This window comes from Phragmites australis, chromosome 24 (assembly GCF_958298935.1).
Source record: "Phragmites australis chromosome 24, lpPhrAust1.1, whole genome shotgun sequence".
NCBI lineage: Eukaryota > Viridiplantae > Streptophyta > Magnoliopsida > Poales > Poaceae > Phragmites > Phragmites australis.
In genome coordinates, this window is record NC_084944.1 from 4375096 (window position 1) to 4392300 (window position 17205).

Here is a 17205-nt window from a genome sequence, read left to right on the forward strand (position 1 = left end):
TCAGAACTGTCATAATTCTACGAGTGTTGTGCAGAAAGCGTCAGGAGCGAGAAAGATCCTGACTACGACCAAGACTTTGAAAAAACCCTCGGTGAAGGTAAGTTCTATTTTCTTAATCATATTAAACCTATATTTTCAAATAATCTACATAATTAACTTAAAACTGGACTTATATCACATGTGCTATGTACTGCACTTTTATAAACTGCTTGTAATAGTTAATTCTATCAACACTTGCCATACCATAAATATTACTCCATACAAAATATATATCACCCTACGATCACCTGTTGTTATCTATATTAATGACAGACGACGTCTCGATATCTACCATACTTAGGATTGAATATGTCTTCTCGGAAACGTCGCTTTTAAAGCACCTCTCCTCGGGAATAAGATTTACAGTTATCAATGATGATATACCATGAATCCTTGATGGTTATGAATTTCGTGATGGCTGTAAAATCCTTGATGCCGTATGGGATATGGTGGGTGATGTGTAAAAACGGGTGAAAACTGTTTTGGCGAGGCAGGTGGAGTAGTACTCTGGATGAGGATGCTCCTAGGGGCTTGAGTCACCTCTGTGGTTTTCATTGCCAGAAGATACCTGCTGTGACCACTTAAGGACTGAGTCATTGCGTCGTCTAGCCTAGCCACCATGTGCAACCATGCATCCTGAATGGGCAGAACTTGACTTCTCCTTTATCGGACCGTGTTGGGCATCATACTAGAAGACTGAGAGTAGCGAGCAATCAAATGACTATGTGGTCCTCTGTTTGAGCGTGCAGAGACCGTCAAATGTTTTAAAAGGGAACCTGACATTCAGTACAAAACCACTACTCCTGGGGGTAAATCTCGTAGAAAAGCCTAATAGGAAAGGTGATTGGAGTGTTTCGATATGATTTGTTCCTCCGCTTGCAACGATTGAAGGCTAAGCATCTCGTGTGGGTAAAGCTATACAAACTCTATAGAGTGTAAACCTATTCGAATAGTCGTGTCTACGGTCATGGACATGCGAAAGCAGCAATCACGTTGACTAAACTCTGAGTTCATGTGTATTGATGAGTGAGTTTGTGAACTAGATGTCCGTATGATGAGGGCTTAATCTGCCAGAAGTTGTGTGGTACCAGAGTAAAGATGGCAACGGGTTGAGATTACCCGTGTGCCCACGGATAAGAAACCCGAAGGGTGTGGGTTTGGGTTTCAATACTTGCCCGCGGGTATGGGTGCGGGTTTGATTTTAAACCCGATGGACAAAAGGTCGCGGGAAAGAAAAAGGCATACCCGTGCCCGTGAACCCATAAACCCGCTCCAATCACGTTACATGTTGGTCCAAATCACCACTAGGTATATAATCTAGGAGCTTAGGTATATAAATCTATCCTAATTACCCATAAACATGAGCTTTAGGTGGGCATACGAACGCTCCCGCAGGTATAAAATACCCACGGGTAGCGGGCGCGGGTAGCATTTCTTACCCGTTGCGGGTAACGGGTGAGGGCACAGGCACGGGTATAAGCTCGCGCGTACGTGTTTAGGTAGCCTCTTTCTGCGGGTATTTTACCCGTTGCTATCTTTATACCAGAGGTACACCGGATGTGATGAAAGAACTGCGGAGTATGGTGTAGCCCCTCCCAGAACCGAAAACCCCCAAATATAGCTTGTTACCTGATTTTTAACTGTTTAAACTGTTTTTAAATCAATCCTAGATGATACAATTGGATACCTGCATAAACTGTTTTATGCTAAAAACTAAACCGTAAAGCTTTATCCTTGAATTACCCCCTTTATGCATCTATCAACACATTGAAGTAGACTAGGGCTTGCTGAGTATCTTCCGTACTCATTCTTGCTGTCATTCAGATGAGGAAGTCGATGCTGACTTCGCCAGAGGTGAAGGCGAGAATGAAGAATAGTCTTAGAAGTCGCTTCCGCACTCTAAGCTGCTTGTGGCTTGGATTTTTGCTTTCCGTTGAGTTTTATTGGCCTCTTGTTCAGGATTGTAATATATAGTATGAGTTATAACCTTTTGTGCTCCGAACTTTAGTAATTATATACACAGTTTGACTATAATACTACTACTGTTATACTATACGTATCAGCTACTTGATCTAGGGATTGATACAGGAGATCCTGAGTTTAGGGTCTTACAACTCCTGAGTCAACTTAGCGCACCTCCCGCCGCCTAACCCATAGTTGGTGGTGCTCCCATAGCCCACTCTTGAGTTGGCCTTCCTACCACCTTCGATAGCTCACCATGAACTTTGAACCCGAAACTCACTGTCGGTGCTGCCACCATTGAGTTTGTCTAAGGTTTTGCGGGAATTTTAAGGATCATTCTAATTTTTAGTCATATGACAATAACATTTCGATCAGGCAACATCCTCATCCATTCGATCTTAATCAGACGGCTGGCGTTGTTTCTTGAACCTCCTGACCGCTGCAGCAGATCGCTCATTTTTTTGTGCTCTAGCCCTAGCCTCATGCCCTCCTACATCTGTCACCGGTAGTGAGGATCTGCTCCTGCCCTTGTCGCTCTAACCTCTCCATTTTTGAACTCCCCTACCTCATCACCAGCTGTATGTCACCTGGCCCATGGTTGGTAGCGGCCCTACTGCCTCACCACTCTGCCTCCTCTGCTAGGCCGGTCTATGTTCCTCATAGCTCTTCAAAATCTGGCAACCATAGAACTCCCCGACCCCAAAACCCCCAAAATCCTAAACCTCACCAGCGACGTGAAGGAACATCGCCTAATAAAAGCGAGAAATCCGGCACTGGAGAATAGGAGGCGTCGAATTTCAAAGTTGTGCATTTTAGGTGACGATGAGTGTGTGCTCAATAAGAGAAGTTAGGTGTGATTCGAAAGGTGGGCCATTTGTATGTGTTCTTCTTTCTTGCGCACATGCATTCACACTCAGAGATCCACGATCAACCATTTGTTAGGGTGTGTTTGGATGGTCTGCTCCCCTCGTGCTTGTATCCACTCGCGCGTATAAACTCTGGGAGTCGAACGTTTGGTTGTCATGATGGGTGGATGGCCCTTGCATCTGCTCATGCAGGATAGAAGATACGCAGGATTCGGCCGTAGCTCGGATGCAAGCTCGCGGGATGCAGTAGTGGAGGATCAACTGCATCCACTTGTCAGCGGTAGTAAACCCCTCATACAATCTTAGATTCAATCTATCAAACACAAACTTAAATTTAACCTGCATCCGTAGATCTAACTAACAAAACACTCTTTTTTTTAAATACAGCTCTCCTAACCTGTTTCATCTCATCCAGAATATACAATACAACTATATGAGATACTATACAGGCAACCAAACACATCTAAGTGTCAAAAGTGTCGTATTGACTTGTTGTCAAATACATATCATGCAATATAATATCCTAGCATTAGCTAACATTTTTTTAGTGCCTAAAACTAGTTGTTGCCTAATAATTAAGTGGCCAGTTTCGAACTTTCCATACAAGTAACTGATTAATCAGCAAAAAACTTTGCCCAAATTCCATCTGTCTCAGATGAAACCTGTGCAAGCAGCAGGAGCCTTCCTGCAATGGCAGCCGCCTCATGTAGAGGCGTTGACATTCTGCGACCTCCACGCAGCAGCATGGAGCTTCGTCCACCCTCCCAACGAACGCCGACTCCCGTTATAAGCGTAGCAAGGCACGTCGATCGGGCGCGTGCCAGGCATGAAGCCCGTGACCTCGCCCGGCGAGCCGGGCCTCCTCCCCGCCGGCTCCCGGCGCCGCCGCCTGGCCGCGGTGCTCGTACCGCTGCTACTCTTCCTCGCCGCCGAGCTCGCCTCGCCCCGCCTCATCCCCCCGCTCTCGTTGCTCGCGCCTCTTGACGACGCTTCTTCTTCCCCGCCTCCGCCGCCGCGTCGGGAGGAGCAGCCGCAGAGGGTGGCGGTGTGCCTGGTGGGCGGCGCCCGGCGGTTCGAGCTCACGGGCCCGTCCATCGCGCGCCACGTCCTGGCGCAGCTCCCCGCAGGCGCCACCGACGTGTTCCTGCACAGCCCGCTCGACGCCGACGCATACAAGCTCTCCGCCCTCGCGCGCGCCGCGCCGCCCGGAGTCTCGCTGGCCGCCGTGCGCGTGTTCCGGCCGCAGGCCATCCGCGAGACAGTGGCGCGGGTGCGCACGCTCACCGCGCTCAACTCGCCCAGAGGCATCCAGGTCAGCTCGCTCAATTCCTTGCCTTGCCTTGCCATGGCCGCATGGCCTTGCTCCGGACAGCTCGACGGTGCATTTTCTAACAATGTTGCTAGCAGTATAATACTTGTATTCTTGATGATTTCGTTTTCCAACCCCAAACACACTGTGCAAAGACACAACTTGCAGGCTAAAGAACGTGGCACATGTCATATAAAGTACTCCTTCCGATCCTAAATAGCGTATCGTCTTTGAAAAAAATTCGATAAGTTATTAAAATTTTAATTAACAATAATTTTCAAAATGTTTAGTTTAGGAACTTTAAAATTATACATATAGATTTATCTTAAAAATATTTTTATAATATCATAAATTTAATAGATTTTATAAATATATTTTAATAAAAAATAGTGATCAAAATCATACATAGAAGATCGTCTTATCTAAAATTACATGTATTTACCATAAGAGGAAGTACCCTTTAATAACTTTATTTATTATACGTTTCTGGTAGTTGGTCATTTGTTTGACTAAGGTTTCCTGCCGGGGACTAAAATTTTGCAGTAGTTGCACGTTTGTCTGGCTAAACCATGCATGCATCCATCACTCTGCTGATCGTGCTGCGTAGTAACCAATCCTACTTTATTCTAACATCGACTCGTAATGTAACATCCACGTCATGCCGTATCACCCGTCAGATCAAATGAAGTTAGAATATCAACTAACAAGAACTTTGATTACACACCTTTTAAGTGAAATGGAGCCTTGTAGGTTAAAAAATTGTTTATATATTTTCAAAAAAATAAAAATAAAAAACGTCCCTTCGAAGGCACATTTTATGATCTACAAATAGCATATAAGGGATACGTACATTATCGGAGAGGGACTCCTCCTTTCCCCATGCTACAGCAGACACAGGCGAAAAAGACGAGGTCGTCGATTCCAACCAGATCTGATCCCTTCCCGGTTGTCTCTGGCTTGTCGATGACGTGTTTTGTACGAGGGATCCTCCCTTTATAGATCTACTCTTTAGTTAGTCCCGTAGGTTCTAGGAGTTTTTGAGCTCCGTCGTGAGAGGGAGCGGTAATGGAAGTACTTGTGGGCGGCAGACTGCTGTATGTGCGGGAAGCGGAGGTGCTTCGCCTCCTCGTTAGCTTCCCTGTCAGCGTCAGGTACGGCTCTGATCGCGTACTCTCTTTCTTCATCCTCGTCGAGGCTGCGGCCAGGACGAGTGGCGCAGGCCATTGCGTCGCGGCACCGCGGGAAGTTTGCGTAGGCGCGAAGCTGTCGTCTGAGTGGCATGAGGCATCGCCTTGGTTTTTGTGGTCTCCGGTGTTGGTCTCGGCATCGGTTGCATCGTTGGTGCCATCTCTGGTATGGTTTTGGTCTCCGCCATTCCGGTGCCGTCTCTTTGCGTCACCCCGATGCGGGATCTCTCCTCAGGCCTGCGGCTGGAAGTCCAATTTTTGCTATTGAATGCTGTCTCCAGTGATGTCACCTTCGTCGATGATGTTCCCTAGAGCAGTTGTGGAAGATACGTTTGTGTTTGGGTCTGTGATGTGTATGCGTTTGTGTATGGGTACGTGTATGGAAGTTGGAGTCGGGCCGCACGCTTCTTTGTAGGTGGTTACGGAAGTTCTGATTTCCTTGTGTTTAAGCCGACGATGCAACGGTCGATTCGTGTTTAGTAGCTTAGATGTACTTCGGCACTGGTTACAGAGTACTGGATGTTGTGGTATTTTCCAATGTTTGGAGTTGGTCGACGGTCTCAATCCAAAGGGTTCGCTTCATGGTCTAGGCTCATTTATAGCGGCGGAGATGTTTGGAGCCAAAGAAGTGTTTCCTAGGATTTGAGGATGCACTGTTACTTCAAATTAATATAAACCTTTTTCCTTCGAAAAAAAATAGTGGATAAGTTATCTAACATTTTTAATAGAGTATATTTTACAAAACTATAAATAAGTTGGCAAAATTACCACGAAACTGTTAATATAAGAAATTACATCATAAAACTACAACTTTTAGTGTATCATTGCATAACAAAACTACAGATTTAATGAGTTGCAACGTAAAACTACAGATTTAGTGTACGAAAAATCACAAAACTATAGATTTTACATGCCTAAAATATGTAGCTTTACGATATATTGATACATTAAACATGTAATTTTAAGACAAATTTAGGTACTAAATTTGTAGTTTTGCGATATGCTTATGAAATCTGTAGTTTTGTGATATAATTTCTTAAATCTATAGTTCTGTGCAGCTATGCAAAAATTACTCTTTTAAATACTACAGCTCGCAGCAAATTAATACTAATACTATACATTTTTAATGCGCACTACTTAAGCTAATACTATACATTTTTAATACGCAGGGCCTGCTGCGGTATTTCCATCTGGTGGAGGGTTGCCTGGACATGATCCGCCAGCGCGAATCTCGAGGCAACTTCACCTACTCCTGGATCCTCCGCACGCGCGTCGACGGCTTCTGGTCCGCCCCGCTCGACCCCACCGACGCCTTCCACCCCGCCGCCTACGTCGTGCCCGAGGGCTCCCGCTTCGGCGGCCTCAACGACCGCCTCGGCGCCGGCTGCCGCGCCGACTCGGACGTCGCGCTCCCCCGCCTCTCTGCGCTCCCGCGCCTCGCCGCCGCGGGCTACCGCAACCTCAACTCAGAGTCCGCCTTCCGGGCGCAGCTCCGGGTGGCCCGCGTGCCGGCCCGGGAGCACCGGTTCCCGTTCTGCGTGCTCAGCGACCGGACCTATTCGTTCCCGCCGTGGTACAGGTCCGCCGTGCCGGTGGCGTCGCTGGGGAGCCCGGGACCGCTCAGCGGGGCCAAGTGCCGGCCATGCCGCCCCGCCTGCCGCGGCGGGTGCGTGGCGCGGTACGCGGCGCGGCTGCTCCGCTGGTGGAGCTGGACGGAGTGGCGGAACGGGACGCTGGAGCTTTGCGACGCGAGCGGGCCGTGGGAGCAAGGGTGGGAGGCGCTGTTCGACGAGGTCGCCGGCGCGGAGGCCGCGGCGGTCCGGCGGAGGGTGGCACGGATGGGCGCGGAGGAGTGCGTGGCGGAGATGGAGGCACTCAAGGCGCAAGCGGAGCGGTGGGACGCGCCGAGCCCCCCCGAGATATGCCGCCTCGGACGGCTCGGTGTCCGATCGCCGACGGCGAGTCGCCCCGGCTCTTCATCGTCGGACGGTAACACTACTGTTACAACAACAGAAGAGGATGAAGATGAAAGTTAGAGGCTCTGTAGCGTGTGGTTTAGTTTTTAGCCATTCGATGATGATTCTACGGATGGATGAGTCCACGGATTATATGTTTTTTTTTCCACTTCCCTCCTAACAAACCTTTAGTATACTTGGAATCTTCTGTACAAAAATGTATGTGGTTTTAGTGTTTGAAATAGCATTGAATACACTAGACAACGAATCCAATATTCCTCAAAAAAAGAAATCCAATGGTATAAATCATTATTGAGTTTTTCGGTTACCACTAACATATACTTCAGCGGTATGCGAGGTAGAATCTACACGTATCTCTTAATGCTTCAAGTGCATGTTCGTGTGGTGGTACATATGTTTGTAGGTGTATGATAGGAGCTACACTTATATATGTGATGTAAGTGATATGTGTGTATATGCGTTTGTTTGAATAAAAAAACTGATCACGTCATGTTCATGAGTCGGCCGCCCATGGTGAGGGTTCGCTACTGCATCATTTTTGTTCCATTCAAGGATAATTCAAATATAAATCATTTTACAACATATGATGTTTTACATTGCAACATAAGATACTGAAGCAAAACAACTAAAAAATTAATCTCTTACTATCTAAAGCCCGTCGAGTTTCTCGGGCTCCCATTGGCTGGTTCTTTCCCACCATCCGATTGGAAAGGAACGGCGAGATGAGCTGTGCTTGATGTGTAGCGACTGGAAGCATCCCGATCGATCAGCTGAACGGTGTGGAGGCTGGGGATATTTGTTCAGATCCACAGTGTGGAACTTCGCGAAACACCAGCAGTCCCTGAGAGAACGGAAGTGCATCTTCCCACGAGAGCAAGTTGCGAGAACTGGTTGCACGCCGGAGATCGAGGTCTTCGAGTACCTACGCTTTGAGGTTGGTCGGCACCCTCTTTTCTACCTCGTCATAGACTAGTTGCAGCATGCTATCGATCTTTTTCATCATCTGATATAGCCTTTTTATCCCCTCTCCAGATTGTTCCCCGGTGCATGAAGAGCTTGATGTGTCGCATCTTGGAGTAGATATAGATCCCTGGTTCTGTTACATCTGAGGATAAACTTGTGCGTCTGCAGATCCTTGATGGAAAAGCTGTGTAGGTTAAATTCAATCGAAACATAATTGTCAAGAGTGAGGGCACACATAGAGATCAGGTTCTTGATAATATTACGTGAAAGAATAATATTACGCAAGTGAAGAGGCACTGTTGAATTACCGACCAAGGTGACCGGTAGATTACACCATTTCCAACAGTGATGTGGGAGGGATGAGAAAGGGATTGTAGAAAGTGAAGATTACCAGGTGTAGAGGACATGTGGGCGGTGGCTCATTTTTAGTCTGTTGCTTGTTGCGGTGCTCCTCGACCAACATGTAGGGGTGTGCACTCAGGAACGTGTGTGGTGGATCCTTGGCGGTGATGATGGAGGTGGCAGCGTGGAATTTAGGGTTAAGGCCATGTAGCATGTTCAATACCTGGTTTTGCTTGGTGACGTGCTGGCCAACATCGCGGAATGCATTGGCCAAGGTCTTCGGCTTCAAGTAGTACTGGGTGATGGACACGTCCCCTTAGTAGAGGTTTCTGAACTCATCTTTGATGTATATTGCGCGAGTAAGTTTATTGTCTCACAAAAGACCCTCGTTGGTGGCTCATACCTTGCGTGTCGTGACGTTGGGCTGAAGAATGATATCCAGGATTTCCTTGGACACCATTGTGTAAAGCCAATTTACAATCGATTGATCAATCATCAGGCACTCGGGATCATCATGTCATTTGACGTGCTCGAACACGATGTGATTGCGTAGCGCGAACTTTTCGAAGATCGAATCAAAGAAACAACTCCATTGGTAGTAGTTGGATTCCCAGAGATCGAGAGTGATAGGGATGTGTGAATGGATGTTGAACATCTATATTGTAGACTCGGACTGTTGGAACAGGGGATGGGTTGCACCATCGTTAGGATGGTCAGGAGAGGAGGTTAGGGAGTTAGAGGAAGAAGAAGACATACTGGAGGCCATGACAGTGAAAGATTGAATAGCGAATATGCTATCAATGGTTGATTGTACCTGCTCTCACACCATGAATGAGATTGGGGTCCAACACACACAATTGTATTGATCTTCTTTTGTATTTATACATGTACAGAGAGAGTAAGCTCTAAACAGAACCCTAGTCCTACGCGAGATGAGCTGCGGGAGCGTGCGCGTGATGCAGGCGTCGTGGACGTGGCTAGCGAAGTGATCGCCGTGCAAGCATTGTGGACATTGTGGCATGCGACACGGTTAGCCTCAACAGAATTGGTTAGCCATGCGCTATCATTGGCCCCTAATCCAGCCAAAACATGTGCATCTCATATATATATATGTAAGCCTACTGCCAACTAAGAAGGATTGAGCCCAAACCATAGTCACAAGTATACAACATTAAGCCATTAACTATCACATCCGACTAAGTTAGTGTAGTAAAAAAGTTATGTGACTTGCTTTCGTTCCTTTCAAGTGCTGACGCCATCCATCTGATTGTCATCTCGTTCGGTCGTTCCCCTCCCGAAATAATGACACCGCCTACTCCTCGTGCTTCCTAAGAGGCAAATTCAAAAACTTTGATGGAGTTGGTGACAGAGGAAATTCTATTAGATGAGAAGGATTTCAAAGTTAATTATCTTTTAATTATGTTTGACATGGCGTATACTTCATCGAAAAATATATGTAAGGAAGTCAAGTGTTCAAAAGTACATCCGAACTAAGCTAAAAGATCTGAAGTCTTTAAATGATGCTCTAAGTAGTCACTAATGAAAGTTGTCTGTGTAATCTCTACTATTTAAAAAATATGTAGTGGTCGTTCCAAGACAGGCAGGGCATTGCCTTCCCCATGTCCCGCTCCTCTCCCACGCGCTCGACAGGTGGGGCTCGCACGCCCATCCTGCTCCCTTGTCCCGTTCCACACCTGAGCCATATGGTCGCCGCCATTGCTACCGCTGCTTCCCCCGATCCCCGCATCTCCCTCATGGAGATTAGCCGCATATCTGCCCTGATCTTCGTGCACCTCCGCACCCATGACCTCCTCGCGCTCTCCACCGCCTCGTGCTACCTCCATGATACCCTCTCCACCAGCGGTGCTGACAATGCGTGGCTCGCTCAGTGCCGCCGCCTCATACCCTCGCCACTCCACCTCCTCGCTTGGCGAGCCACCACGGGGCGATCCTCCCTCCTCGTCTGCTGCTTCCTCCACTCTGCCACCCCACTGCTCAAATTCTGGGTCCACCAGAACCCCAAGCTTGGCAACCTCATCGTCGGGCTCCCGAGCTTCCTCTCACTCGTCATCGTCCGCTCCCCACAGGAGCTCTCCCCAGGCCTCCGTTGGGCCCCCGTATTCAAGCTCCCCATCGACGCCAACGGTTGCCCAACCATCCTATTCCTCCACGGCCACCATCCAAGCACGCTTTTCCCGGGCCTCCTCTCCTCCCTCCACCCACACCCCAACGTCATCTTCCTCGACGCCCAAACTGGTCAGGATCCAGTCGCCTCATCCTCCTAGTTTGTTCGCCTTGTGTTCGGGGACCGCCGCCACCTGCTTGACTTCCTTGTGGTTGCCTTCTACATCATGCTCCCGCCGTTCCTCACCGCGGCCCCGCTCTTTATGCGCTATGATGAGGACCTCCCGGTGCTCGCCTCTCGCCGAGAGGTGATGCTGCGGCTTCACAGGGAGGCTGGAGGGGGCATGGTGCGCACACCAGAGGTCCAGGGGCTTCTTCTGGAAGCCACCAAGAAGACTATGTCGTCTCCGTGCGACGGTGGTGAGAGAATTTGACTGCGGAGGAGTCTCTCAGCAGTAGCGGGGTACGTCAAGAATGGGCTACGACAAATGGTGATGCGGTCAATTAGTGAATTTGAGGGCTGAGTACGCTGACATCAAACATCTGGCATTAGACGAGTTCTTGCGCACTGGTGAGAGTGTCAGCTTGAGCATCTGTGGTGCAAGAATGCGGCTATCCACTTATTGTGCGTGGCCAAGCATGCATGGCAACCGGTTACGCTCTACAAGCTCACGGTGCAGGCAACTATGCCTATCTGGGAGTATGCTGGGCTATGGGGAGGCACATTCAGGTGGCCACCAGCGCAACCGGAGGATGAGTGCAAGCATGGGAAGCCTATGTTCTTTTTTCTTCTCTCATATGAGGAGGACAACAAGGGGAAGCTTCTGCTGATCGCAACCAAGGTGCTGGAGGGAACACACTATGCTGTGCATCCGAATGGGTCATCAATGTTTATTGCGAGGATGGGAGCCGTCAACGGAGGCTTTTCCATGGATGACTGACAAGGAGTTCGACAATGTGGATGTCGAGAGAAGCTTTGCCGGGGAGGGCATTGTCAATGGTTACGGCTTTAGGTACCATGGCTCAAAATCCTAGATCCCTGTTTGTCTTACAGGATGGCCAGCTTGCATTTGTTTGGAGAGAGACCAGGGCTATGCTCACCTTGCGAAGACTGGACTTAGCGAAGCTGCTGAAGAAGGGGGAGTGTGTGCCTGCATTGCAGCCAATATTGAACTTCACATACCTCACAAAGTCTTACTCCAACGTGTTCACTGGGTTCCCTGGCAGCTCAAGCTGCTCATCTTCTCCTAGGTATATTTCCATTGTCACACTGCCAAATGCAATATGTTATGATACCTGTCATGCATTTTATGTTGCCCTAGTTTCTCATAGAAAATTCAGTTCAGGTTTAATCCTCTTAGAAAATTCTGTTCTAGAAAAAAAAAATCAAATTTTACAAGATATACCAAATTTGTAACTGAGAAACCAAGTTGAAATGTGATTTGATTTATATGTGATGAGTGATCGACAAGGTTGTAGATTTGGTTTGTCGAGTTTTGGATTGCTTGAGCTTGGTTTGAGCATATTGATTATGGACTAACTGCAGTTAGAGTTGGAGAAATGTGTTTGCTTGTCTCATGGTGTGCAGGTGGCGGATGCAACTTTGTGGTCGACGGCGGGTGATTGGGGCTAAGCGGGTGCTTGATGCCGGACGATCAAGGAGGCCGGACAGAGTCAAGGGTGATCCTAACTGAACACGTGAAGGTCAAGCAAAGCATGGAAGGCGGATGGAAATGACGTGTTGACATAGTTAAGCGAAAGGATGTCAGTACAAGTGACAAGGCGACCCAAAGGATCAGAAGTAAGAGAGACTTACCGACGGTTAGGATCGCAAGACAGAGTACACGTGTCGACATCAGAACACTTGCTTAAGGTGTAAGCAAGTGAGGAGTCACGCTTTGAGAAGTGTGATAGGGTTTCGTGGTTTGGCCTCGAAACCGTGGGAGGACTGGAGGAGTATGTGGCATCATCGCGAAGCTTGCGTTAAGGCGAAGCTAACTCGTGAAGGCGCCACAACCGTCCGATGAATGGAGAAGAAAATAGACTAAAATATTCTCGATGGTAGGTAGGAGTGTACTACAAGAGAGGGGTATTTTGAGAGAAAGCTAGAAAACTTAGGAGTCAAGTTTTCTAGGCCTATAAATAGAGGGGTAGGGCTATAGGAGGAGATAAATCAGCCATTTTGAGTCCCTTGTGCTATCTATACAAGATCCTTATACTAGAGTTTTAGAGTAGAGAAAGATGAGTGTTTAGCCTATGTATTAGGTGAAAGCTTTGTGAGAAAAAATCTTTGTAATCTGCTTAAAATAGGGCTGATCTCTGTTGCAATGAAGTTTATTTTTCTTCATGTTATTGTGCTCACCTGCTTCTAGTTCCGTTCTATTGGTTCTCTTGCAAGTTTGTAAGTTTTTTTTTCGAATTTGATTTTCATTTTGGTTTTTGGGCTGAAATTTTTGCAGCTTTTGAGGTTATTCTTCTTGTTGCTAGCGATATAAAATTCGCATACACACACTTATGTTGGGGTATTGAATTCCCTTACTTCTAGACTATCAATTTGGAGAGTTTTGTTGCTCGGTATTCATCTTTTCTTGTTTTTTTGTAAGTTGTGATCTTTTGAGTGCTAAGACACATGGATTGATCTTAAATAGAACCTATGGTTTATATACCATCCGTTGAGTCATGTTGCCTCAATTTCTCTTCTTAAAACTTCTCTCTATTTTTGCTTCTGTTTGAGTTTTGAGGTGCGTTGCGTGATACATATAGGAGAAGGCCATCAATTTAGCAAGAAATTGGTTTAGACGCCTATTCGCCTCCCTCTAGTTGCCAATCTCGTTCCTACAATTGATATCAGAGCTGATTTAATCACTTGTTGACCTTTACCAGCTTTATGATCCGTATGCGACAATGGAGAGAAGTGAGAAGATTCCTCTGTTTGATGGTCGAGACTTTTCGTACTGAAAGTTGAGCATGGAGGCTTATCTTTTAAGCTAAAGAAGTGCAATTTGGAAAATAGTTGATTCCAACTATGTGATTTGTGCTGCTCATACGACTCAGATTCAAATCAAACAGTATGAGGCCAACAACAAGGTCAGAAATATGTTGTTCATAAGTCTGAGCCAGAATGTGTTTGATAGGGTCTAGCACCTCCGTATTACCCGTGAGATTTAGTCTACCTTGAGTGTTTTTCATAACGGCACCAACCAAATCAAGGCTCGACGCTAAAACACGTACAATCAAGAATATGAAATATTAATGCAAGGACCCTGAGAGTCGTTGGATGCCATGCTTGTTCATTTTGATGGGATTGCCTTAGGTCTATGTCAAGCAACTCCTAGGTTTTGAGCATCTCAAGTACCCTCACAGAGTATACAAGCTTCAGAAAGCTTTGTATGAGCTTAAGCAAGCACTATGACTTGGTATGATAGGATTAGGTTTTTCTTGTTCGAGCATGGGTATGTCATGAGTCGGTTGATAAAACTTTATTCACTCTCACGCATAGCAAAGATTTCTTACTTGTTCAGATTTACGTGGATGATATTATTATTTTTGGCTCTTCTCATATATTTGTGGTCAAGTTTGCAGGAACTATGAGCAGGGAGTTTGAGATGTCGATAATGGGCTAGCTCATCTTCTTCCTTGGATTTCAAATCAAGCAATGCAAGCAAGGTATATTCATCCATCAGACGAAGTACACCAAGAATTTGCTGAAGAAGTTCAACATAAGCGATGCAAAGCCATTAGCGATACCGATGGTTACCTCGACTGTTGGGGGTCATTGTTAAGGACCCTCGATGGCCCCATAGCTCAGCTAGCCTATGCCCAGGGAGTCATGGCTCCCGAAGCCTCAATCTCCTAAAGCCATGCCTCCCCTGGAGCCTCCATCTCCCGGAGACATGCCTCCCCCGGAGCTCCCATCTCCGGGGCTCGAGCAGGCTTCCTAAAGGTTACAAGATGAGTCATCAAGTCTCGAGAAAGATCGGCCAGAAGGGGAACGCCGGTCATCCTTTGCATGCAAGGAAGTGACCAATATTAAATACCTAGGTTAGTGGACCCCGTCCTGACACCCCGGTACAATGGAGGTTATCCTGACACCCCTGATAGTGCAGCGACGGGCCGCAATTGGCGACCGGCTCACCCCTTAGGGTGGAGGAACCACAATAGTTATTATGGTAGATATTTATCCTCTATGTAGGGTAAAAAGTAGTTATCAGGGATAAGACCCAGTAATTCGGTTAGGTCCTAGATATTTGTATATCGTGATAACTTGTATACTAAGCTATGTACCACCCTATAAATAGGGGTAGTGGTCATCTGGGAAAAGAAGGTCACAAGGAGAACGCTCAAGGCAACACGCAGTACACAAAGGTGCCCAAGTGCTAAATCACATTGTGATACTCCCCCCATACCGATCCATTTTTTTACTATCAATACATTTGTGGTGTTTCTTCCTCTCAAACTTCGTCTCCAAGATTGAGTATCCTCCTTAGAAGAAACTCTCACCGTACTTGCTGGGGCAAGACGAACTCTTACTCCAACATCGACCATGCTTGATTCAGATGAAGATAGTGAGGAGGTGGACCATCGGGAGTACATGAGCATGATCGACTCCCTCATGTACATGACGATGACAAGACCTAACATTCACTTCGTCGTTTGCTTGTGTGCTCGCTTTCAGGATTCACCGAGGATGTCTCATCGCCAAGTGATGAAACATATTCTGAGGTATCTCAATTACACTCTCGAGTATTACCTTTGGTTTTCTGCATCCTCTTCGTGGCTTTTCGGATGCAGATTTTGTTGGTTGTAGAATTGACAGCAAGAGTATATCTGGTACTTATCATTTCTTGGGTACTTTTCTTATGTGTTGATGTTCTCGCAAGCAGTCTAGCGTTGTGTAGTCTACTGCTAAAACTGAATATGTAGCTGCTGCTAGTTGTTGCTCATAAATCCTAAATTTTGTGAATGGTTGCTACCTTGAGGGACTTTGAGTTAGATTTCAGGAGTGTGTCACTTTTGTGTGACAACATCAATACCATAAGCTTAGCCAATAACCTAGTTTAATACTCCAAAACCAAACACATGGATATGAGATTCTACTTTCTGAAAGACCATAATGAGAAGGAAGACATTGAGTTGAGATACATAGATACCCAACACCAGCTAGCCGATATCTTACCAAGCCTCTAGATGCAACAAGATTTGCCTTTTTGAGGGGAGAGCTTGTTGTGTACCATCCCTATGCCAATGTGTGAGGGGGAGTTACCTTTGTACATACTCTATCTTACTTTTATTGTATTTACATTGCATAGAATTTTTGTAAGATAATCATGTTAGCAAGCTTCACTTATATGTTCTTTGAATTTTCCATATACTAGTTGTGAATTTGTGCTAAGTGTAGTGGATGTATAATAATCTGTGCAAGCTTATGCTCTTTATTGAAACATGGTATAAAAATCTGTTGAGCAAGCTTATCTTTTCTAATAATGAATTTGAAATGTGAACATAATCTCTTGTCATCCTTGAGTATTTGATTTAGCTTGATCAATGTTTAAATTAGGGCTAGTTCTATGAAAAGCTTGTGCTAGACTGCTTTGTTTAGTTCAGCAGATTGGGGGTCTTTGACCTTTGTCTATATAAATGTTTAGCCCATGATTAACCTTTGGGAGAGCATGTGCTCTTTTGTGTTGCAAAGAAATAAGTTATTTTAGCTTTGTGAAAAATTGCATATCTTGAATCCTATGTTGAGTTAATAAAATAAATGATCAAGTTTTGAACTAAAATTGAATCCAATATGGTAGCTTAAGCCTTCATATGGTTTTCCAAGAGAAGTGAATTCATGGCTACTTAAAGCTCACTTGAGGATAGTTAAATGATTAAATGAGAAAGTTAACTTGTGTTTTTTAATGTGCTAAGAATGTTTTTTTTTCATGTTATCAAACTAAAGTTTGGATTGATATCTCGGTGTTTGCATAGCCCGTTAGGTTGAATTTGGTTGCCTAGTTTGAACTTGACATAGCACCAGTTTCTCTAATCTTTGAACTAATTATAAAACTGTAGATGCTTTTGTGGTGACATCTTTTGAATAATTGAACAACATGATCAAAACTTATTTCACTCCCGGTGCTTATGATATGAACTCACTTTGAGATTTTGTGCGCCTTTGAGTTATATTGTTTACTCCTCATAGTGTTTTGACATCTCTAGTCCTTACAAGTGCTTTGTGATCTATATGTGAAACTTTATAGGCTTGCATTTCATTTGCATATCTTTTGTATTGTCTTGTATCTTTGATGTTTACATTGCCAAATGGAAAGAAAATATGCCCAAGATATTATATATAAATATTCAACAAAGGGGAAAATTGCATTTATCTAGAAATAAAAGGAAAAAAATAGAAAATGTGCAATCATCAAGAAGGAGCATGTGTTTTTAGGTTT

The 17205-nt window shown here is 45.7% G+C and overlaps 1 protein-coding gene and 1 pseudogene across 1 annotated transcript; both read left to right on the forward strand.

Annotated features, from left to right (window-relative positions):
- The first annotated feature begins 3532 nt into the window (after positions 1-3532).
- Positions 3533-7521, forward strand: LOC133907748 (uncharacterized). The gene is made up of 2 exons (XM_062349831.1): positions 3533-4179; positions 6533-7521. The coding sequence occupies exons 1-2, from the start codon at positions 3694-3696 to the stop codon at positions 7397-7399; spliced, it is 1353 nt and encodes a 450-aa protein (XP_062205815.1). The 5' UTR covers positions 3533-3693; the 3' UTR covers positions 7400-7521.
- A 2826-nt stretch (positions 7522-10347) lies between these two features.
- LOC133908029 (F-box protein At5g39450-like) lies at positions 10348-13234 on the forward strand (annotated as a pseudogene).
- Positions 13235-17205: the final 3971 nt, after the last annotated feature.

What these genes read in the sequence shown, in the direction of transcription:
- LOC133907748 (XM_062349831.1), top strand. Translation starts at nt 3,694, where the DNA reads ATGAAGCCCGTGACCTCGCCCGGCGAGCCGGGCCTCCTCCCCGCCGGC. An exon ending in ACTCGCCCAGAGGCATCCAG is followed by an intron (nt 4,180 to 6,532) that starts GTCAGCTCGCTC and finishes TTTAATACGCAG; the next exon opens with GGCCTGCTGCGGTATTTCCA.